The sequence below is a fragment of the Lepisma saccharinum genome, chromosome 18 (genome assembly GCF_977018435.1).
Source record: "Lepisma saccharinum chromosome 18, izLepSacc3.1, whole genome shotgun sequence".
In the NCBI taxonomy this organism is placed as follows: domain Eukaryota; kingdom Metazoa; phylum Arthropoda; class Insecta; order Zygentoma; family Lepismatidae; genus Lepisma; species Lepisma saccharinum.
The window spans coordinates 56,710,583-56,736,051 of NC_139246.1; the positions used below are offsets into that span (position 1 = coordinate 56,710,583).

The window sequence follows — 25,469 nt, forward strand, 5'->3', positions numbered from 1 at the left end:
TGAGCAAAGTTTTAGGGTGGGTTTGAATTTAAAACCAAGTAACAAAATTTGGGGTGGGGTTGAGTTTAAAACTGACTAACAAACTCTTTTCATTCTTGTAAGAAATGAAAAGACCCACGTATCTTCATCACGTAACGAGCTTTGGGGTGGGGTTAATTTAAACTGGCTAACAAACTCTTTTCTCATCGCATTTCTGAAAAAATGGACGAGAAGCCCAAATCTCCACCACGTAACGAACCTTAAAGTTCGTGGGATTAAGAGTATCTAGCAGGTTAACCAGTTAATTGATGGGGTGATGTAAACTGCTCATCATTCATCCTCTTGACGAGTTATCGCTTGGCATGCGAAAGGTACAAATTACACAAAGGAATTAAACTACTGAAAAGACAATGGTCACTCGCTGGATTTTGTGAACCGTTGAACCTGTATCATGGCTAGGTGTAGGATAATTACCTGTCTATCTGAAGTCTTTAGCTGAATGAAAATATCGAAGTCCTCTGTAAGCTTCTCTCTTATGCTGACCAAAGCGTGCTTCCACTATCGACCTCCTACCTTGCTGACCACCTCTCTCTACCAACTCAATCCACAAAGTCCAGTCACCTCCCAGCTTGTCTCTCCTCTATATTCCCTGGCCATCGAGCTCTTCCTCAATGCCGAATCGCCGAATCGTGTGTTTAATATAATTGCTACCATGCAAACCGCTGACACCATAACCAGAAGTATTACCTGTTCCTGAATGCTCAGGAGGTTTGCATGGCACAACACAATGCATTGTAAACATGCCTAAGAGGCTTGAGACAGCTGAGAAAAACAAGTGAATGCCCTGGTCAACATGAAGCGTTCAGAGAGACTTAATAAAATAAACATACAATCTTAGGGATTGTTACGATTCTTCGTGTAGATTCACATTTGTTGGTGTCAGAAGAAATAATGCGTGGGAAGGAAAAGTAAATCACAAATACTTGCTGAGAGATCAGTCACATATAGCATTCACTAGGACTGAGCCGATACCTCGCTGATTCCGATACCTTAACCGATTCCAACAGATAACCATGCCGATACTTGTAGAATTCCAGTTTAAAATACCAAAACTAGTTACTGAGTCACAAACTCATCACATCACATTCTATTAATGATATTAAATACTCCAAAATTATTCTCATATAGCATTATATCACTTAAAATGTCCTATGACAGTTTATGTGAACTCCTTTCTACCCCTAGAGGTTGCACAAAAAGGAATAAGTTTTTGAAATGTTGGAGGCATTGTTAAAGTGTTATAGATACACCGAAAAAATCGGTGAATTATGGTAAGTGTTCCTGCTTCATTTCACGACCCCCAATTTCATTATACATGTATTTAAGGGGAGAGAAAGTTATAGTGTGTAAAATAAACTGTATCTAGTGCGTACAGCGTAAAGCTTGCACAAGGAAAATACAAATTTAAACATTATTCTTATCATTTGGATTAACAGGGAGGGAGGAAAACGACATAAAAATATACACAAAATCATATAATATATATATATATATATATATATATATATATATATATATATAATGATCATTTGGCAGCTCTGTATATGCCCTGCTGTTCATTATTTCCTGTCATTTGGAATGAAAACAAGTCACCGCAGTGTCTGTATCGGCCAGCAGTCACACAGAAGGGTAGAGCACAAGAAGAAAACCCACAGCCCTCCCTCACACAGCGACATTCATCCCTTTCCCAGGAACTCCGGAATGAGCCTAGCATTATAAAAATGCTGGGTTTGAAAACGTCACGTCCCACAAATTTGCGAGCAGAATTGGCAATTGTAACAGATTGTTTACAGAACGTTCCGGGAAGAAAGAAGCAAAAGAAATCGAAACACCCCTTTTTGAGATAATAGACTGAGTCCGGTACACAAAGGGAAGTACGCGCACGTGGGTTTTCGCGCGGAGAAGTTACAGCAGTTGGCGCGGAGATTTTGACTGCAAGGTGGTCGCGCAAGTTAGTGCTCTGGCTGTTCAGTTTTTCATACCTCCGGGGACATTTTCTTCTGGCGAAGTGGTAAAGTAGAATCTTCAGTCGGAAGACCACGCTAGTCCGCAGTTGTTTGCAGAGGGACAAGAAACGTTAAATCGGCATTAAGGCTCTCCGGAAAAAAAGATCTTGCGGAAGTGAACTTTGTCTGCAGCAGTTTACCAGATTTTCATTCAGTGAAGAGAAGGATTTTCTCCAACGACAAGACACCAAGGTTCGTCGGAAAAAGAAGACAGAAGAACGAGGATTTTAGTGAAGTGGTCCCCAGTGTCGAGAGCTCTCTTGTTTTAATCCCCACAAGCTTGATCTTCTAAAGAAAAAATCATACTCAAGTTTGAAAAGCGCTAATTCTTTCTAAAGGCCGGCCATGTAATCGTGAGTAAAAAGGTTAAATTTATTATTTTTATAAATATATGTGAGAGTGATTTTTTCTTATATTTCTTTTACCAAAATAATCTAAAGTACTGGGGTCAACTCTTGTATTGGGTTTACTCATGTAAACCAAGAACCACCAGCGAATCAGTGTGAACCTTTAATTATTTTTTTTGAAGTTATTTCTTAGTTTTCTTCTGTAATAAAAGAAAGTAAAGGTAATTGGTTATTCTTTCCTTCACACATTAAAATCTATAATAATATTTGAATCAGTTTATCTCAACCGAACTGTAGTTAAAAAGCAAAGCTAAGTCTAATACTAGTAACGATAAAATCACGTTTTATCGTTATACAATGAATGGTTTCTTTTATTTCCTCATACCGTTGACCACCAGGCAGTTACATGCATTCAATGTCACGTTTGGGTCCAGTACTTAGTCCTATCTTTGATCTTGTCATCTGCTTCCCAGAAGGGTACATCATTTTCGGAAATGTACATATAATTCCTGTGCGAGACCACAACCGGTCACAAGGAAGGATGTACGAACCTTTGAAAAGGAAAATCTTGACAAATAAGTTGTTTCTCTTGGCTGCTCTAGCCACTCAAGATCTTTGCTATCGGATGGCATCGGCAAAAAAAAATTCAAACCGAATCATACCGATACATCGGTATCGGCTCAGCCCTAGTGTACACCTAAATGCATAATAATAACAAGTATAATAAGTGTAGTTAGCGCTATATAAGAATTTAATCAACGTATTCAAATGCTTCTAGCCAACCCATACTCTAAACTCAATAGATTCTTCACTTCTCAATTCATTTTACTGATAATAACATCCGTGTTCATAGCCATAGCGGGAACTAGCGAAACAATGAATGAACACAAAATATTCAAAAATAATATATAATTTATTATAACAACATTTGCACATCACAGGCAAACTTGAGCATCAACAACAACAACAAATAACAATAACAAACACACAACATTATTTCACTCTTACGTAATATACAATAAAATAATATAAATCAATTCAACAAACCAACAACATACAAACACATCCTCACATTTAATCGTATAATACAAGTTGTATTATTAAAACAGTAAATATTATAAATTATATTACAGTATTTACAAAATAATCACATCAAATCTTCGTGACAATGGGGTACCCTTAACATTCCAACAAACCCAGATCATTTTCCACGTTTCCCTAATTCTATGGAAAGTGCCATCATAGTTCACATTGCAAGTGTACATTTTTCTAGGAAAAGAATTGCACATACGATAAATTATGTAAATAGTGCAAGGCTTTTAAAATATGATTTGCACACATTGATTGTATATTCATAAGTGTAATGTTTCGTTGTGTTTTCTTACAAAACAAGAGACCAACAAACAGAATACTCATGATTTACGTAACGGTGTGCACTGACGTCCTAACTTTCCATCTTTATCTTCGACGCTCTTCTCAACACTTGAGTGCCAGACCTACCTAACTCTGAACAGTACCACTGTTAACTTCCCTGGACTGGTAGATTGCGTACAGATACGCAAATAGTTGTCTCGTTTAGATCACATTTCAAAGAGTAGTCAATAGAGATAAATCACAAGACAGGAACTACCGATGCGACGGGTAGAATGAATGTAGAAGGTCCCAGAATGACTGCGGCCTGAAGGCGTTCCTCAGGAAACCAAGCACTGAGTTCTGCGTTTGAGTCTCTGGTAGCGTGTAGTCTTTCTTCCTGTAAATGTCAGGAACAGCTGGGTTCTTAAATGTGTTGAGAGGTAGCAACACTTTCTTTGGGTTTTTGGAGGACGCGCTGTGGTCAATTCCATCTCTGGCGATGAACGGGAAGTGATAGAAGAGAGAGGCTGGTGTCGTCGTGCGATCAAACAGAGGTGGTGGCCTTGGGGTTGTTGGGTCTTCCAGTAAGTCTTCAATGTTTGGAGGGAAGGTGTGAGGCCCTCTGTTCTCTCTATTCGCCAACTGCATCAGAGGAGACGGGGGTGGTTGGAGCTGTGGTGGAAGAAGAGAGTATGCACTGAGACCTTTGAATCTCGAACCGCGTAGACTGTTCCCCAACAATCCTGTCGATCCGTAGAGCCCGTTCTGGAAGAAGCTGTAGGAATTATGTGGACTGGCAGATACTACAGGTCGCTGAAATCCAGTGTTCAGCTGGAGAGAGGAGAATGGATTGTATCTAGAGAATGTTAGCGGGCTTGAAACGCTGAAGGGAGAATGTGGGGTGTGATGGAGACCAATACTGTGCTGAAGGGGCAGACGTGATTTCTGCGGCGAATAACTTGGCAACTGGAACGGGAGCCTGGCAAACACCGGGCGGAAGAGCGAGGATGCCGTACTCGGCGAGCGGTGGGGTATTTGATGAGGGAAGACTTTGCCCGACTGGAGGCCAGCAATAGCTTTGCCACGATACGGGATGTACTTCAGTCCGCTGGGTGCGACACTGTGGAAGACAGGTTGCCGAACGCTTCCAGAATCTTGCTGATCAGGAACTACCCGTTGCACATTCTGGTAACTTATTGGAGACGCTACTGTAGAACTCGGGTGGTATATTTTCTGAGCAGGCTGCTGGGTTGGTGGAGGGGTACTCGCATCCACCTTCTGAGTAGCTACGTAGTTGATGTTTATGGGAGGACTATAAGTTGTCACTTTTATTTCCAAAGGACGTTTCGGGGAGATTACATTAAGAGGTTTTGAAGTTGATCCGAAGAAGGACTCTGTATTTTTTGTGACGAACTGTACAACTTGTTCCTCTGCTGCTTGATTAGAAGTATTTTGATGATGTGCGGATGTTTGTTGGGTGGTCGGAAGCTTGTAAACCAACGTGTGCTGGTTCGGTTGTACCAGTGGATTCGTTGGAATCCACCCAGAAGTCGACAAAGGTGGAGATGCCGGGAAAAATCCACTTTTGTCTGCAGATGCACTGGTGAGATTATGAACAGCGTTTTGAGTATTACTGGTCACCAACTTTTCAGCTCTTGGATTCACGTCTTCTTCAGGTTCGTCTTCTGATACGGTGTACATACGGCCAGTTCCTTGAGTACCTTGCGATCCATCCTTCGATACGACGGAAGGTACAGAAACATTATCGATGTGCTCTAAATCCTCCACATTTTCGTCCTTGCGGTCAATCGGAACATACGGGTTGCTACCGGAAGTATATGCCCATTCGTCAGCACCTTTGTTTTCATTTTCTTCCGGTCCTACAATTTTTTCCAGAACATCATAAAATACTTTGGAGAACGATGTTTCCTCCGATTCTTGTCTTTCCTCAGCAGGATCTGTACTCCACGTTTCTCTGTAATCTCCCTGATGCTGATTAGTTCTTGATACAGAGTCTTTGGGGTAGGTGGTTGAGTCAGCATTTTCATCTACCTGAGACTGTCTTGTGTCCTTATTTTCATCCAAAGGCTCAAATTTGATGTATGGTTCTCTGCTTTCATATTCTTTCGGAGCACTCTCTTCGGCATTTAAATCATTATAGAAAGGTTTACTTTCCAATCTTTTCGGAGTTCTGGTATTTACGGGTGTGAAGAAGACCACTTGAGGCTTAGCAGTCACGTTGCGGTTTATTTCGAAACCCTCCTTCTTCTTCTTCAGTCCATATTCTGGAGGGTCTCCTGTCGTACTTGTGGCGTTATCGGATGAGAACAGATAGTCAGATAATACGTCAAGTAAAGGAGAATAACTGTTGTCTTGAGATTGGCTTTCTGTCTTGTTCGCGTCAACTGTGCCTTCGGTCGCCTTAGAAGGAGCGATAGAAATCTCATTATTAAATGTGGTGGTTTCAACAGTGTCGTCAGATACTAATAACTTGCTCGACAATTTCTGCCCACTGTACCCTAGATCTCTGCCATAATCCAAGCTCGCTTCGGCTGGTTTTGCAGTTGATGCAGTCATAAAAGTTGGCCGTTCAAATCCCGCCGTTTTAAAGCGGTACGAACCACGCTGAGTACCGAAATATTTACCAATTTTACTTTGCCTGTTTCGCACACGTGGACCATTATTTCCCGTGCGATACTGAGATGGTATGAGAACCAAAGGAGGTGCGTATGTAGTTGGCGGTTGCGAATTTTTAAGCTTGAAGCTCATAACGTTGTCATCGCTGTCAGATATGGAAGTGTCGTCTGGTGACTGCTGTTCTTCTTCTTCTTCTTCATCGTCCAACAGTTTTTGGAAAACTGGTTTCTCGTCGCTTTCAGACTGTATCTTTGACGTTTGTTGTAAATCGGTGGTATCTTGCAGATTACTCTCTTGGAGAGTTGGTGTCGATGCTTCGATCCTCTCTGTACTAAGGTCTTCCATTCCTGTGTTACTGTCCTCTGTAGATGATTCGTCTCTGGAAGTGGAAACTGTTTGAGATTCAATGCCGGACTCGGTTGACATTTCTTCTGTACTGGTCTCTGAAGAATTAGATTCAAGCTCACCGGGATTTAATTCGAACTTCCCATTATCTTCTACCACCAGAATTAATGAAGGTCTGTTTGCTGATGTAGACTTTAAAGAACTATCACTTTCTTTGCTTGTGGATTCTGAATCTTGAGAATTCTCTTCCGATTTCGTCTCTATCTTATTGAATTCAGAGGGAGTTGAACGTTCGAGAATTATATTGTCTGGTTCATTTCCATCAACATGTTTGAACAGAGATCTTTCAAATCGATATTCCGGAACATCAGTAGACAATAAGTGCCGTTTGTGTAGAGTGGGTTTGTTTTCTTCTGGTTTGCGCAAGTCTCCGAGATTAAATGACATGGGCTTCCCCATTCTGTGTGCGAGCGCTCGGAATTTACCGCGTACCGGAGTCGAAGAACGTTTCTCGAAAGCAGCAAATTTCTTGAATGGTGCATGAGTTGGTGGAGGTCCACTTTGAGCTGCTTCAGTTACCTCGTACATCTTTGGAATTGTTGGAGTGGTAGTTTCGGTGGTGTTCTCCTTATGTTCTGCAGGGATTGTTGCTTCGTCTGATGATTCATCCTGTTCTGGTTCCTTCTTCTCGTCGGAAAATTCGGATTCTAAGTCAAACTGAGAATCTTCTGGAGTATAATCGTATTCCGCGTCGTATGTATCCAAATCCCCTTTGCGTTCCAATGCTACGACAGGATCGTACAGATTTACATCTTCATAAGAGGTAGCGTCTATTGCAGATAGCTCAGGAACATGATAGTTCAGGACAGTGTTTGATTCTGACATCTGTGGATCCTCATGCCCATGTAGAACAAAGAAGGGCGAATATGGTGCAGATGCTGCATAAGGTATGCGTCGCGTGCCATGAATATGTTTCATTCTAGGCAATGGATGGTAGCCACGAGTGCTTCTAAGATGATGTGAAGGTATGATAACACGTGTAGGTGTCCGTTGGTTCAGTCCTTGTTTTTGCGCATTAGCTAGGTCTTGTACTATAGGAAAGGTGTGAGAGATAGGTATATGTTGAGTTAACCACAGTTGCTTCGTATGTGGGTTTATAGAGGCTTGAAAGGCCGGATAGGAAGAAATTTGACTTGAAGGGAAGGGAATGTTTTGAGAAAGAGGCAATTGGAGGGATAGAGGTAATTGCTGGGTGGCAGGAAGCGTTTTTGGTACCTCCCCAACATCTGACGCTAATTGGTGTGTGCTGACGACACCTTCATTGTTCAGTATAATAGGATCGGGTATTGAAATTGTTACAGGCGTAGCCGAAGCAGGAGGCGGTAATTGAATTAGTGGCTCGCTAAGTGGTAAAGCGTTTAACGCTAGGTCCAGAAGTGAAACGTTAAATTCAGTGGCATTCTCAGTAGAGTGAAATAAAGCCATTACTCCCGGTGATTCTTTTGATTTGTTTAGGCTTTCCGAAGCGTTCACTTGAATATTTTCTAGACTGGAATCTGTTGTTGCATCTGTAAAGTCAAGGTTTGCTTCTGTACTGATTTCAGTTGTAGTTTCGATGTCTTCCGTGTCGTTTTTATCTGTAGAATTTTCCGGTATAACTGTGGTATTACTTTCGATTTTCTTGAATTCAAAGCTGTCCTTTTCACTTTCGACGTTTTTCTCCGAACTGTCTTCTTTAGATATATTCTCACCGCTATCAACGTTGTCTATAACTCGTCTTGATATGACGGACTGCGTCACAGCTAAGGCAGCTTTTGCATTTGGAGAGGGCGTTGTTTGGTCGTTGTTGCCCTCAAGATAAGAAGGGACCAATTGGAACACTGGTACATTGTGTTGAACTACTCCTGGATCTTGACTTACGAATTGAGGCTGGTGGCTTGATTCTTGGGCTGCTTGCATTGAATTCTGCTGGATTGACTGTAATCCCGTCAACGCGTCGTAACTGGCATAGGAATCGTTGCTCACACCGAATCCCCCACTGCTGACTGAAAGAGGTCCTGATGGTACCCATAGCTGATTGCCATTTGCGGTTGTAATACCCACTGTAGGAACATGATTGCTGGAACTCTGTTGATACACAGATGATTGCGGGTTTGTCAGAATTGGAGTCGTGTGAAGTACCTGAGTCATGAAAGGGTTTAATGCTAACTGATGCATCAGTGTGGTGTGATGTGTTATGGGTAGTTGGTGATGTATTACTGATGGTTGATGAATTGTTGTGGCGACCATTGGCTGAGGAGACACGATCTGTTGAGGAGATGAGGCACTGTGGTATATAAGAGGCTGCCTTGTTGTTAGGTGGGTAATTCCAGAATGCTGAAACGGTTCGTGAGAGTATGAGTTGAAGTGGTATAATGGTTCACTGCGAGTTGAATGTCCTCCTAGGTTGCTCAGTCTCTGAGCATGGCGGTATATTTTGGGATGGTTGGTAGTTTCAGAGGTTTGGTGTTGTGTCTGTTGGACAGGATTACTTGGCGTTTCCTTCGAATGAGCGAGGCCATCAGCCACTGACGTCGTAAGTCTAAATTTTATGTTTTGGTTTCTTCCACCAAGTCGCTGAGTAAATGACTGCTTGGTGCTTACAGGATTATTGTGCAAATCAGATGGTTTTGGTTTGTATGTGGCAACGAAATGCTTTTGGGTATGTTTGTGTGGTAAATGATCGTGGCTGTGACCAATGCTGCTTTGTTGTTTCGCTGTTAATCTCTCCGAGGGAGCTGCACCATGGATCACGGTTCTTTGCTTGGGTGCTACATACGAGTGACGTGAGTGTTTATGCAGGTCTGTCTTCTTCCCCAGACGGATAGTGGAACTTTTCTCGTGCAATGGTTTAATGCTCACAGTTGTTGTTGGTTGGTGGGAGTTTCTGCTTGATGTCCCTCTGAAAGTTGAGATTAAGTTGGCGGGTGCCTTGTGCGAATCTATAACTAACGAGCTATTATTCTCGCTATCAGCATCTACTTGGGCGTATACCGGTGATATGGGCACAATTGTCATGACAACCATTGGAGTGTGCTGGGAATCTATACCATCCTCGTACACAGCAGTTCTGATTGTTATCTTAGTATCTTGGGAGGACCCAGGGGAGTATGCATCGTCAGGATACGACTTGGAAATGGACATCACCGTATTCGGCGACCTGTAAATTATTTCTCCATCTTCAATATTTGTATCCATGCGTTTCTCTGCCGTAAATACCTTATCTGTGTGGTTACTTTTAGATTTTGCGGAACTCTTATCATCTTTCGTTGATATCTCCTTTCCTCCTCTTATTACTACAGTGTAGGGGGGACCGATTATAGGCTCGAGTTCTCTTGGCTTTGGTTCTTTCTTTTGCTGTTGCTGTTCTTGGTGTTGCTTCAGCTTCTCCTCCTTGCTCCGTTGCTCATTGTTTTCTTTGTATGACTTTCCTCTAACAGCAGTCTGGACTCTTGCTCCAAAGTCAATTTTACCTCGGACTTTGGCCTTCAAAAGGAAGAAAAATGAAATGTTTTGAGTCATATATTATTACAGCTAATTACTTTATTTTGTAACACGTCAACATGAATAAATAAATATATATAAATGAATTGCTGCATGGGAATACGAGAGCACATAAAACAAGTTAGAATGATAGATACGATTATCTACACATTCAACCAGTTCTTACATGAATATTTTCGTTAAACTTCCTCTCGCCCCCTTCTTTGATTGCTTACGGCTTATAAAGGGTTCGTTTCTCTAAATGCTCGGTGTGTATTCAACTGCATCAGAAAATTGTATGTAGATACTTTACCTTAATATATTCGTAGATATATTTGTATACACATCACACTGTTAATTTTATAACTATTAACTTGAAAGCAGTAAGCAATCAAAGGAGGGGGCGAGGGGAAGTTAAACGAAAATATTCATGTAAGAACTGGTTGAATGTGTAGATAATCTTATATTGTTGTTGTTATTTTTTTGTACAAACTTGTATGAGAAGCTCCATGTAATGTGTACGTGCTTGTGTATAGAGACTCATGGTGGGGTGACTTATTAATCCTTTATGGTACAGGTAAAGTTCCCTGTGTATACAGTATCGTGCCACGAAGGCAAAATTTTTAAATCTGCTTTTTGTTTGGTTGATTTAGAAGATAGCAGGCTTGCGTCTGTAAAACATTGTGTAAACGGGACTAAACCGAAGTTTAAAATAATTCTGGTTCAATTTAGGGTCACTTCAATCAGAAAAGATACTAATCTGAGTTAGGAGTACAGTTTCACGTGGGGTTTGGTACACAATTTCCGGCTGATAATTCACGATAGTTGAGACACCACAGTAAACGTATCACCATACTACTGTAAAAAAGTATTTCAAAAACACACAACACGTTATTAAGGAAAATAACTTGATAAACTGAAAAATGAGATGGGCTTGAATATTACATTAATAAGGCAATAAAGGCTCGAAACCTAAAACTACAGAAACCAGAGAAAATGTTTCCTAGTAAAAGCAGCATGTCAACATGAAAGAGGGTGAGAGATTTAATGTTGTAACTAATTACGCACATATATCAAATATATATATCATATTTACACCGAACCCTGGCCGCGCGGTCTAAGGCGTCATGCTTTGGCCTCCGTCTACGGTACGCGCGCTGGTTTGAGTCTCCTGGGAGAAGCGTTAACAACTGTTCTTCTGAGATTTCAGTCTGTGTATTGAACCGATGGCCACCTACCTTCCATTGCATCGTGAGGAAATTGGGGAGCTACGAATGAGTACCGTAGCTTGGTCATGGGAACCTATAACTACTGGAGGTTCTTCGTACTGACCACAAGTCAGTAACTGGTTGGGTGATTTTTCATCTCTAGTGGGAGTGAGGTCGGCAGGCACTGGCCCGCACGTGCTTTTACGGCACAGGTTATTATTATTTATTATATTTGCAACAAGACTAAGCTTGATAAAAGAAAGAGTCATTGGAGCGTTATTTCCTTGATTTATATTACTTTCATACATCATCATTCGGGCTAAGAAATTTATGACAAATCATATATTTACTGAGACTTCAAAAACATTGCTAAACCTTATATCAGTCCGTTTTCCTTCAGTTAGAACAAGATAACGTTTTTTTCATTTTGATTTCTTTCATATCTTGGCCTTTTTTTTCTTTAAGGTTATATTTCAATATTTCTTGGAATTTTTTGTTGCATTCTTCTTCATTTTTGAGGTTTCTTTTTCATTTCAACTGTTTTAATGTATTTGTTGTATTTATTGTATTTGCTGGCATAGTTTACATATTTAAATTTCCTGACACAGTCTTTTTAGCAAGTAAACCATTAATCGATTACATGTTCAATGCAAAAGCACAATCAAATTTTTAACTGAAATAATTAATTGTAGTAAAGTTATTTTAAACGCACCAAACAATGGGTTTTATCGAATTATTCAATTACACTTGTAATTTATGAAAAAAAATGAAGCTTTGATTTTAAGAACAAAATTTTTTTTAGGGAATTGTTTACAATTTTTAGGCTATTTTTAAAATAATTTGAAGGTCATTTCTATTGGTCATTTTCTTGTCATCAACTTCCGACCCTAATAATTATCGTTTAGTCTATATCAATGCATAACAATGAATTCATTTCTCTATAATCACGCCCGAAAATGAATTAATAAAAACCTAACGAGAGCTAAGGTCCCGGGTTTGGATCCTGGCCTGCACATGAGTGTTCTTTGCGAACCTCCCTTTGATCAATTTCATCATATCGTATAATTTGCAAAATAGGTGAAAGTGGTAAGATTCGAAGTTAAATAACAAAAATATAAATACGAAACAATATTTTATGAAAAGAATATGTATGTACGCCATCGGGAAAGCCGCATATAATTTCTATGTTAAACTTTTTCAAATTTCTCTTGACGAAATGCACGGAATGTGAATGTAATTCGCTCTCTCTCTCTCTCTCTCTCTCTCTATGTTTTTAAACATATATTAGGAGGAGCCATTACAAGACCCGAGTTATGTTAAAAGAGGGTTCATGTCGAAACTTTTTCACAAGATACCTTAATTATGTAAGATTAAAGTGAGCTGCTGCAAGGATCGGTGAAAATCACTAAATTGCCACACGTTTTACACTTCGGTCAATGCGTCTCTCTAAAAAACACAATGTCCTTATTTGTAAAAGGAGTCAGTAAGACCTGCTTTAGACGAAAGTATTTTCCTTAGCATTTATCGAAACATTCATGTCATGACCAAAGAAAATGCTGCCGTGTAAAGTGAAAAATGTTATGCCATTTCAGATGCCATGACATATTTCATGGCATTTCTCAAGGATAGAATCGGCTCTTTTTCCGTAGCATTTATCGTAGAGTAACCAATCACAAGCGACCTCTAGGCCACGAGTGAAGATGTAATGGCAGCCGAGTGAGATGTAAACAATGCAACACTTCACATTTTTAAAAGCAGATAACTATTAAACCGTGGAAGAAAAACTTTTCTTATTAAAGGATATTAGATACAAATAACGAAGTTAGTAATAAGGTGTGTTTTATACAGCGTACATTGATACACTTGTAGGGTTAATTGTATCTTCTGCAAATATGCTGTATAAAGAAACAAACAGCCGGAGTACTAAATGATATGAGTGTACAAATCAACGGTGCTGCTTAAATACATACTTTATAGCGTTTACTGTACACGTATGGAACAATATTTTAGATGTTTCAAATGTAAACACCATGAACTCACCACAGATGGTGTAACTCGACGTGCCTTTCGTACTGTAAATGTTATACATTGTAATCGCAAAAGCTTACCGAAATGTTACATGAAACGCTTCCGTGTAAAGTACTATCTACTATAACATTTTTGGAAGCATTTACGCATTTATGCAAGCAAAAATGTTAAGAGAAATGCTTTCGTAAATCGGGCATAACGCTTACAAAACAAAGATCATTTCCCGGTGTGGGAGAGCGTTGACATTTACAGAATAGAATAACACCGTTAAGCCTTGCTTCCATGATATGAAAAACTCATAATTGAGTTGTTGTTTTACAGAAAAGAAGTATGTCTGGAATCTGACTTCCAAATACATCATCAGTGTTGACGAGTACCAAATTATGTACAAGGCACTGAAAGTGAGTTACTAATACAGACAAATGCAATGGAATGTTTACTTCTGAATTACACTTCGAGGTGAAGAAACCAATAACACTGTCTTCGGAACTTTGCAAAAAGCACTAAAGTTGAATCCTGTGTGCTATCAAACTCGGAACTCTATTTTCACTACCAACAAATACTATTTTTGTGTTTCTTGTCATATTATTGTGCAAACATTGTGTACTGAACAAGTTCTTAAATTGACAGATGTGTTTTATTCTTACTGCAAATGCCCATGGTCCCATAACTTAACTTTTAAAATGTATTTTCAAAGAAACGTCTCAAGTTTTCCATATGCAATGATTTAGCAACAAGTATGATATTATTTTTGTTAGTTTGAGATGTTTTCAGCTTTCACGACTTTAACCATTTTATTTATTTCAGCAAAGAACACATAGTAAAATTATTATTGTATCTTTTTGTATTGTAACTTTACTAAAACGAACGTTGATCTTAATCGTATTGTGTACAGGAAGTTGTAAATTATAGCAAATATTTTACTGTATCAAAAGAGTGACTGGTCTCCCCGACGTCGAACTGCTAAGGTCGTCGCCTTGTAATCGAGGGGTCTCGGGATGAATACCCGGTGGAGTCACATTGCACAGTAATTCGGATACTATTTTAACTGTAGGTTCAATCCCGATTAGTCTCTCTCTCTGCATAAAGTGGAATTAAAAGAACAATTCAAACAATAACCTGACCAAAAGGATGGGATTATGGCCGTTGGTTGGAGAAACGATATTTTTTTTCAATTTATTATTTTATTTTTTCACGAATTCAATGACCTCTTTTCCTAACAAAACTGGTCTAATTGGGCGATAAATTGCACTCCCTATCGGAGTTGCTGTTGTAGTATATGAATTGTACGTGTAGTACAATATCACTTGCCTCGTTCTTAATGTTAAGTTTCGCCACTCAAATTCAGTATTGAAGTAGTACAAATGTTGCCACCATTTAACATGATATACTTATATTTAGATTGTGATTGTCGTTTCTCTATTTTGATGTTTGAAATGCTCTTACATATCAACACAGGATCAAAACTGGAAATTTCTTCTCTCAATAGGAATATTGTTAACACAGAAGTGCAATGTGAATCAAAACGATTTATGTTTAGCATTAATCACAAATTTTATTTTGAAATTTTAGCACAAATCACATTTAGGGCCTTATAATGAAATATAGGCAATCAGTCTGTTAGGCTAACTGTTATATTTGTTTACGTTTCCTATAATTATAGCCTAATGCCCAATTTGACGTATACTACAGTTATTTAAGCTTCCACCTTCTAAAAAGATTAAGGGGCCTCCCCGATGGCGCAGTGGTAGCGTCACTGTCTTGTAATCAAGGAGTCCAGTATTCGATTCTCGATGGAGGCACATAGTGGTTCGGATCGCACTTTAAACTGTATGTCCAGTCCCGATTAGCCTTACTGTATATAAAGTGGACTTAAAACATCAACTCAATCAAAAGATTAAAACTCAAGAATTATACTATGTTTAAAACGCTCTAAAGGAAATTATCAAATATAACAAAAAAGTGTTGATTCAGCTAATTGTGGAAAACAGTGTGTTGAAATGTTGGTTATTATATGAACAAAGAATGTGCTTTTTTAAGTAAGTAATCCTTAAAAATCAATAGGCTTGCACCCTAGTAAATGAAATTATGATGTACTGTTTATCAACGTGAATGTAGTCACTATTTTCTTATTGAAATCACGTATAATTTATCTACTTTTTTACTGATGTCTTGGAAACGCGAAAAAAATATTCGACTTACCGGAGCATTTTGGCTGTCTCTGTCCTTTTGTTTTGGGGTTGTTTCGATGTTCGTGGCAGACACAGCAACAATCGCAAGCACAAGTAGACACTTAACCTGCAATAGAAAGGGAATTTTCATTATTTATTTATTTATTTATTAACCAGTCGCCTATAACAGAGCGAATGCTCCAATTACAATAGGCATTACAATTTGTTATATACAATATAATTTACATAAATATGTAATACATGATACAAACACATAGTAATTATTACACAAAACCTTAGATAAATACGAATACAAAAAGTTATACAAATACAAAAGTTACACAAATACAAAAAATTACATACATATATTACAAATTTTGAACAGAGGAGAAAACTAAAGGACAGAAGAAACAAAACATAAACAAGTAACAAACTATAAAAGCTTGAGAATAATAAAGAAATTATACGAATACCACATGGGTTATTATTACTTTCACAATAATTATTACCAATACATATGGTAAGATAGATTAATTAATGTTCACTTGTGTATATAAAAAAAGTTGTTATTGAATTAAATTGATTGAAATGTATTTATTTAAGTGTCCTCCTCCCTCCGTGGCAGTGCGGTCTAAGGCGCTGTGCTTTGGGCTCCGACTGCGGCACGGCATGGGTTCGAGTCCGAATGGATTCTCGGCCAGTGCATAGGACCAGTGGCAACCCACCACCGCATCGTGAGGAAATTGGTTGCTACGAGTGAGTAATGTCACCGGTCTGGGAAATCTCCTCTTAACGGCTGAAGGTTCGACGTGCTGACCCTACATCATCCCATTATCGGTTGAAGAACTCCACACCTCTAGGTAGGATTGTGCGAAGGGAGACTGGCAGTCGGGAGATAGGCCAAGGCCTTTTTAGGGCTGTCAAGCCATGGGTTATTATTATTAATACGTAAGTCAGAAATTTTAAAAAAGATAAAAGTTAAAAGATAATTGTTCTTAAATTAGCCTACATTATTGTCGAATTTTATTTCAATACAGTGGGACATTTACCCCCACTAGCTTTACTAATTTGTTCATCCAAGTATTATATTTCAACACTGTCTACTTGCAATTACATTGTGATGCCTTCTGGTTGACTTTCGATGTCGCCACCGAAGGTGCAGGGTTCGAATTTCGATCCTTGAATGGGTGTTTTCATGAGTGTCCCTTCATCAATGTTTTCCAATCATCACTCATCCTCATCGTCGCGATTAGTCAAAAGTGGCAGAAAAGAGACGTCAAAAATACTTAATTTTATGTGCTCTTCATTCCTTGTGATCTGTAGCGAGTGTAAGAGTCTGCCCTTTGAAGCAATGTAGGATCCGTGGTGGTAGTCAGAGAGGCCCAAATTTTAACGTACAAAAAAGGTATTATACATTTTTACAGTATTCATCGAAGTGTAGATAATATGTGATCATTATTATATAATTAAATCGATTATTATTGCATAATGCAACCATTTTGCAAAATATTGTGCGAATTGTATTCTTTTATTGTTGAAACACATTCCTTTGACACCCAACAAACAAATAGGAACCTCTTGATTGATCAATTACTTCTTGGATTACGGTGACATCATTTAATATTATGTATGTTGCACAGAGGGATATTTTGTATCCTGCATAAATTAAGAGAAATGCGTTCCTTAATGACTGTGGTACGAAACCAACTATATGAGGGATCTCCTTCACGTTGCTCCATCCTCTCGGCGTGAGATCTCTGGGGCACTTATCGCCACCACTGAGCAGAAGCGTTCAAACACCTAATATCAGTTTTTTTTTATTCTGATACTGATTTCTGCTAGTCAGAGAATGTCTTAAGATGACCATGCCATAAACCACACCATACAGTGACCTTTTGCGGATGCAAGGGCTTCTCGTGAATAATTTGCCCAAAATTATGATCCGTTTCAAGTTCCTCATTTGGATAATAACGAAACGTTCTTGAAGCGTGTATTTAGACATGATGAATTGTCACAGTATACTAAACACAAATGACAACTAGTGACAGTTATAACAATTGAAGCAGAGTTGCCAGTTCATTTCAAAATCATATCATTCTTATTGTAAAACCCTTTAAATAGTCATAGAAGAAAATAGGAATAAAAAATAAATGCACATATGAGTAACACATATGTGCTAAATCTGCCAGCAGTGTATCCCTATGCAATCTCCTAGATTCCTCAAGAACCTCTTAGATGACAATTAAATTATGCCATCAACCAGCCAATAAATTACCTTTTCCCTCGTGCATTTACTATACAAATATGCAGATAAATTACTATTAGTTTTGTTTATGTATTCTGCACCCACGACGTACATTCACACGTCATACAATTACTATAGCTAAACTTCTTTCATTCTTGCATTTTCTGTAATAGTAACGCATACTATAAGTATTGTTCTTCTGCAACCGAGAAATAGAAATATATTCTTTAAGTTGTTAAGGAAGTAATGATAACTAGAGTCATAAATATATTGTGTAAACAAATTATTGGTTGATTTTGAAGACTATATTTACACCAATAATGAACAGAAATACATTGTATTAGCAGCATTTGAAATATGAATATTTTAAGTTTTACACATACCTTAAATGCATTGGATGTGTTCCCAACTTATGGCAGGGCAGATGTCCTGACAGTACTCCCATTATCACCAAACCTTCTCAAGCATGCTTTGTGTGACGTCTCCGATGGCAGTTTCTTCCTGTGGGGTTTCAAAGAAGACAATGTTTACGTTCCTCAACTTCTGCAAAGGTGCATCAACACCGCCATCGGGAACGTCACACAAGACATGCTTGAGAGGGTTTGGCTGGCAAGAATGCGAATGCTGCCTGGATATCTACCGTGTCACACGTGGGGCACACATAGAATACATTTAAGGGCAGTACAAAACTTAAAGCATCCCTCTTTCACATAGTGGTAATATCATGTCTGTCTGTTCAATATTAGTGAACTGTAGTATTATAAAATTCTAATAATTTGTGAACACGGTGTTTATAAAAGCCTCGACTTTACCACAGAGGATTCTAAATGATTTACAACTACAGTAAAACTCCTCCTAACAGACACCTCTAAATTAGGACATCTTTAAATTCCCCGGCAGAAATACATGGGGTTTAATGGCAATATTACTTCTCAATAACGGATATTCTTAATAACGGACGCGGACACTGAAAACTACCACCCCAACGCAAATTAAACTTCTTAATAACGGACAGCCTGAAGTAAAACGGTCGCAATTCCTGGAATTCGAAACAACAATGGCCAGTATTTAGAACTAGTGCGCATTGTTTCATGTTACACCGAACGTATTTCTTTGTAAAAGTGCAGACAGTATACAATATTCCAAGGTAGATAGAGATTAGGTAAAGCCATCCGAAGATTGCCGATCTTGCACGAACACGTGACGTCACCAGAGAGGGAGTGAGCTCGGTTGAAGCAGACGGCCCCTAGCATTTATATGGGAGATTCAGAGAACGAAAGTATATTATTACTTTTAGAAGGGGGAAAATATTAATTGTCATCCTCCAAGATGGTATTGAGGCATCCTTTTAATGATTAGTAACATAATTGAAAACGCGCTACTTTTAAAAGGGGGCAAAGTACTTGTGAAAAAATGTATTTTGAAAATCCATATTCCTGAAACTTTCTGACCGATGCGCTACAAAGAAAGTTGAGTGTTCTCCTTTAGAATTTCGTCATTTTACAAATCGTAATATAATTTTAACAAAAACGTGGCATGCTAAAGAAGAATTAAGGAGTTTAAAAACATAAATGATTAATAGACTTAGTTTATTTTACTTCGCTTATCTGTCACATATGGCTAATCGCAAAGAAGAGGATGCGTGATGATATGATGAAATTGATGAAAGGAAAGTAGACCTATGCCCGGGCGGGGATTCGAACCTGGGGGCCCTTGGCATCGTAAAGCGTTGTGCTAACCACTTCGCCACGGAGGTCAGCATTACAAGGAAATAAACAGAAAATGACAATCATATGGCATCTATATGCGAGAAACATTTGCGAGGAGGTTATTGAAGTAACAAATAATTGATGAAAATTACTAATACAATCTGAAATATCGAGAGTTGACCTTGCAGTCTCTAAATATACTTTTAGGGTTACGCAAAAGCTTTACTCAAAATTGCTAGTGTAAATGTATTAGCTATTATAATTTAAAATTTATTCCTGTTCGAAAAGAGAAACTGCCAAGTCAAATTAATATTTCGTATAAATACATATATTTTTCTTCCATGAGGCCAAGAGAGTATTTGGAGGGGAGGTGGCTTGGGAAGGCTATAGCCCCGGATCTCGATCTGCTAAGGGGCTTCCAGTGGGAAAACATTGCTACGAAATAGTTGAGAAGGGGCGAAATGATTTTTTTTAAAATGGCTCAAGAATACAAAGATATAAGTGGACATTTGACAAGCTTAGTCTAAAACTTACAACTGAAATCGTACGTGTGTGCGGGGGGGGGGGGGGGGGTGGCTACGTGAGGTAACACAGTGGGATATGATTCATAATACTAATATTAAAATAAATATGTGGGAATAATAGAAATCAAAATATGCTGTATCTAGTGACTGCGCAATAGTAAAGATGGAGGGGTAAATCATGTTTATTATTCCGTTACATACGACACAAAAATGCATATTTTGGCTAAAAGAGCATTCATTCATTTATTTATTTTTGTCGTTTTGCTGGGGGCAGATAAGAGAGAGAGAGAGAGAGAGAGAGAGAGAGAGAGAGAGAGAGAGAGAGAGAGAGAGAGAGAGAGAGAAATTGTCGAACGAGAATAGGGGCGTTCCTGCCCCCCCCCCCCCCCCGTAGTGTGGTCACTGCCTATAGCTATGCTGGAGAAGAATGCACCAATTAATACGCTATTAAATAAAACAGATACTTTTAAAACTTTTAATCAAATTATTGGTGACCTATGATTTAAATTTAGAGAGAACACATCCCTGTTTAATTTAATTTGGATGAGTTATAACTTCTGAAGCCTGCCATTTCCGAGCCTTGTTCCGGTGTAACTGCACTGCCCTTTGAGCCCTTGCTGCTGCGTTAGGTGGCGGAACGAGCAGAATACTACTTAAAACAAATATGTCACAAATATATATAATATATAAAAAAACAACGTGTTGAAGCTATTAACGGCGCCAAAGAAAAGACAGAAGAGAAACGTGGAGAGTGCAGTGATATTTTACGGGAAGCAGCAGGCACGTATCCAGGAATTCCTTTCCTATCTATTGTATACAAAACAATTTCCTAAAGGGGGGGAGGGCTCGAGCCCCTGACCCCCACCTTGGATACGTGCCATTAACAATAATAGGGTTATAGAACATTCTCCGCCTTGTCTCGATAATTAGTCCTCTCCTTAAATTATCGTCACATTATTCAAGAAGCCAAAAACCTAATTTTATCAGTGTAAACTGAAAAATTTCCTTGGGGAGCAGGGAGGGCCTCGAGCCACCTGATCCCTACCTTGGATACGCGCTATTAAGAATAACAGGCTTATAGAACATTCTCAGTCTTGCCTAGATAATTATCTCTCTCAAATTATCACCATATTATTCAAGAAGCCAAAAATCTAATTTTATCTAGCGTAAACTGAACATTTTCTGAAGGGGGGTTTGAGCTCCCTGATTTCCACCTTGGACACGAGCTGTTACCAATAACAGGGTTATAGAATATTCTCCGTCTTGCATCGATAATTATTTCTCTCCTTAAATTAACGTCACATTATTTTATTTGACACCACAAGAAACAAAAAATCTCATTTTATCTAGTGTAAATCGAAAACTTTCGGGAGGCTCGAGCCCCCTAAGCCCCCCCTTGGATACGTGCCTGGGAAGAAGTCACGTTTATTACACCCTTACATTTACATACAGTATTAAAAAGTTCTGCTTTTAGATCTCGCACAATGCCTTTTTCACAAAAATGGGCAATCCCGCATTTTTTATATCAATCAAGCTGTGATATTTTAGATTTCTTCCGTTAGTTTTCTGATAATAGTTTTCACAGCTTTCCATAGCATTTAGGCATGATTTCAGTTGACAAGAACAAAATAATCTTATTTCAAAACATAGAGCAAAAAGAAATCAAACGCGCTTAAGTTAAAACTCCCTTATATTGGAAGCCTGGAGAGAACAAAACAGGGGTTCCTTCGTAACACGATTTCTTGAAAACCATTTTACACATTTAAATCAACTTTGTGTTAAATTGATTAGAAAGGATGAATCTTAACAGTAAAAGTTTTAACTTTTCCCCTGCTACTATATTTTAGAAGATATTCGTTGTCAAATATCTCAATATTTGCATAAGGAACCAGCCTTTTCCGTGCCGAGCTTCTCGACGATGACGTCATGCAGCCACGGACAACTGCGCATACGATCTGCGCCGCCGAACGCTGACAATATTCTTTGTGGTTATCTTGAGATGTGTGTGTCACTTCTGCTAAGATGTCGCAGAAACGCAATCGACTGACTTTAAAGGAAAGAGTTGAAGTCATCAACGTCTACGAGAAAGAGAAGTAAAACTCAGAAATATATAGATGATTATTTTGGACATTCTGGGTCTGGCCAGAAATAGTTCGAGCCTATTGAAAATGAAAGAGCATTTCAAATGCAGTAATTTAACAAAGTATTACACTACGTGTACTGTATTTTCTTTTTTGAAATTTCTAATGTACGTAGGGATACTTTAGTAAATTCAAATTCACCGTATGTAGTACAGTATTTTGTTCCTTGAATGTATGAAAACAAACATTATGTTCGTAAAGTACATACTGTAATATGTTTATCCTATTGTGTAATATCCTCTACTTTTTTCTGAATAGCGGACACTTCTTAATGACGGACATTTATTTTCCCCCCAGGCCTGTCCGTCATTGAGAAGGTTTACTGTAGTACAAATATGTACTCGGTCGAGAAATGTATTTAGTCTGTCTTTTCTAAGCTTCTCGTTCGGAGGGCAATAATATGGCTCGCAGTAGGCATCGATTTTTGTAGAACAAGATCTGTGCTTTAGTCTCGCCTTCCCTTCCCCTGACCTTCAATTATTTGCAGTCGGTGCCATTGGTGCTTCTGGCAAACACTGTTTTCTCCAGATCACGATCTGGAAGCAATTATTCCAGTCTTGTTTACATGGAAATTACTCGCACTCCACTTTTTCTCCAGGCAATTTATAAACACACCGGAAGCTAACAAACGGAAGTCGAACGAATCGCAGCATCTGAGGAAACGTGAGAGCGAGTATATAGAGTCATGTAGTTCAATTGACAAGTAGAACTTGAAAGCTAATGATTATAATGTTTACTAACCCTTAAGTATTATGGATGTTGCACTAGGGAACGGATTTTAAGGTGCAGCAGCACCTTTCCAAAACTATAGCTGTTTTCATGCCGATCGTTTGAGATATGTATTTTAAGACATGAAGTCAAGTAAAATAAACACACTTTGCTGCACCTTGTTACTATCCTGCCCCCCACACTTTACCTCCGCACTCGAGGTTCGGTGCACTTCGTACTCGGCTCAGATTTGTCTAGGGGTATCTTTCTTTGTACGACAATGCACGTGGGTTGCTACAAGTCAACATAATTATATAATTAACTACAAGAGACAACGGAAAACCTTTTGCGAAACCTTTATGATCAGGGGGATAAATTACCTTGTCCAGCTTGTGTGAAATTAAAAACGGAAATTTTTGGTATTTTCTATAAGTTTAATTAACGTAAAATTTAAAGTATATACAAGTCGTATCCGAACGTTCATTTCTCTAATTATTTATCGGGCCAAGACTCTAATTTTGATGTTGGAATCTCTATTGTTTGTACCTGGATGTTTTACATTTTATGAATTAAATCTGAAGTACACTTGTCACAAGGTAGACTCGCGTTACTCCAAGAAACGTCTTAACAGGCGCTAGGCCGCCCGACGTGTACATTTCTCAACCTCCACGGTGACAAGGCACTAGGCTGCCCGGCGCACCGTAATTACTTCAAAATAACATCCAGTACAAACTACCCTTTTACCTGTAAATCGGACACCAAGGCACTAGCTTGCCCGGCAATCCAATCTCTTACAGCATCCGTTTCGGGAGATCTGTCCTCCGGTCCTAGCTAACCGAAGCAAAAACAGCCTCTCCCTTCCAAGTCTCAGTTCCAACAGCCGACCTCCCCTACTCTCATCTGGGAGTTTATATACGTTTGGTTGGCGTCTGTTGCCAACCGCCCTTCTTTCAAAATTTTTAATCTTTAACAGCTAAACTGCCCGCCTTTCTTTTGAACGTTCGAAACACGAAGAAAGAACAGATAGCTACATGGTATTTATACATGGAATAATACGTACCTAAAAATGCATAATAAATTGATTTACACTAATCACACATATATATGTTTATACACTTGATCACCCAATTAATTAACATATTAATAAATATTTCAATAAGGAAAAAAAACACTGTTGCCCTGACACGGGGGCAGGGTAACAGATTCCCCCTCCCCAGCGTTACAATTCAATCTGAAATTTAAATTTCAGTATGTGTGAATTGTCTTAAAGTCACTGAGAAAAGTTAAGCACTGTATCTGAAAGAGAAAAAGTTCGCTGAAAAAGTTATTTTCACTACACGTCAAAAAACGTATCTCTGAAAAAGAAGAGTCTCGATATCACTGCACTAAATATCCTATTTCCACACGGTTTCTTTCTCCGGAATCCTGGAACCTCCTGGACATCTCAGCCATCTGGTCATCAGGACTGCTCCCAGGTGCAGACAGATTCAGCTCCTCCACCTTCCAATGAACACGTCCGGCTCCCGCTCTAGGGTCGACTCAGCCTCCTTCTCGGTCCATCCGAAGAACCCCGGCTCCTTAGTCCCCTAGTCCTTGCGTCTGGGACTTCTGCGGTACTCGGTTCGACTCCTGCCGAATTTCAGCTTCAAATGCTTTCCAAGGTTCTATCGTTCGATCACACGACCTTAATTAAAAATGGCTTTTCCATCGAAAAGGAAACTTTCCCTTCCTTTTCCGGGCATCGAACTGCCATCCTTCAGCATTCTCTTACCGATGAAATTCTCATGTCTTCATGTTGACAATTGTCAACACCCTTTATCGGCAAAAGGTTGACATAACATAAAATACAACAGTCCATAATTTTAAATCTTACATTCACATGAAATAAATTTACCAGAACTCAAATGTGTAGCGACAATAAATCAGGAACTTAATTACTACTGTACAAACTAGAAGTCGACTCTTCGGCTTCTTTTTCATCAATTTTCACAGCCCTTCTACCCCCTCCCCTTGAGATGGATTCTCAGGGTAGAATTTAGGGACGAGTGCTTTCCCTCACACTTCTCAAATTTCTTCTCGGAATGACCTTCAGCTGGTCAACGTTAGCCAGAACTCTCTTCCCCTCACCTTCCTTTTCCAAAACAACATTATTTGGAGTAGTGAAATTCAGAATTCTGTAGATCCCTTTGAATTTCGGGAAAAAGCACGCAGTTTGCTTATTAAAAGCAGACGAAATTCTATGCTCTTGAAGCAGTACTCGATCTCCGACACGAAGATTAACCCTTCTTCTGCCCTTATTGTAGGCCTTAGACGCCTTTTGCCTCGTCTTTTCCTCTTTTTCTCTTGCAAATTCGAAAGCCGCGCCCATTCTTTCCTTTAACTGTATGACGTAATCCATCTGTTTTTCCGCCGTGACGTCCTCCCCGGTTCCATCTTCCATCTGAAGCTCCATTTTCCGAGTGTCATGCGGTGTGTACAAATCACGT

The 25,469-nt window shown here is 39.0% G+C and overlaps 1 protein-coding gene across 1 annotated transcript in view; it reads right to left on the reverse strand.

The window, feature by feature from the left end:
* Positions 1-3,334: 3,334 nt before the first annotated feature.
* LOC146002588 (uncharacterized) overlaps positions 3,335-25,469 on the reverse strand; it is a 69,170-nt gene continuing 47,035 nt past the window's right edge. Inside the window, exons 2-3 of the mRNA XM_083140528.1 lie at positions 15,688-15,783; positions 3,335-10,252 (exon numbers count right to left, since the gene is read on the reverse strand). Coding sequence (XP_082996654.1) covers positions 4,019-10,252; positions 15,688-15,783 — 6,330 coding nt within the window. The 3' untranslated portion in view covers positions 3,335-4,018. The remainder of the gene's footprint in view (positions 10,253-15,687; positions 15,784-25,469) is intronic.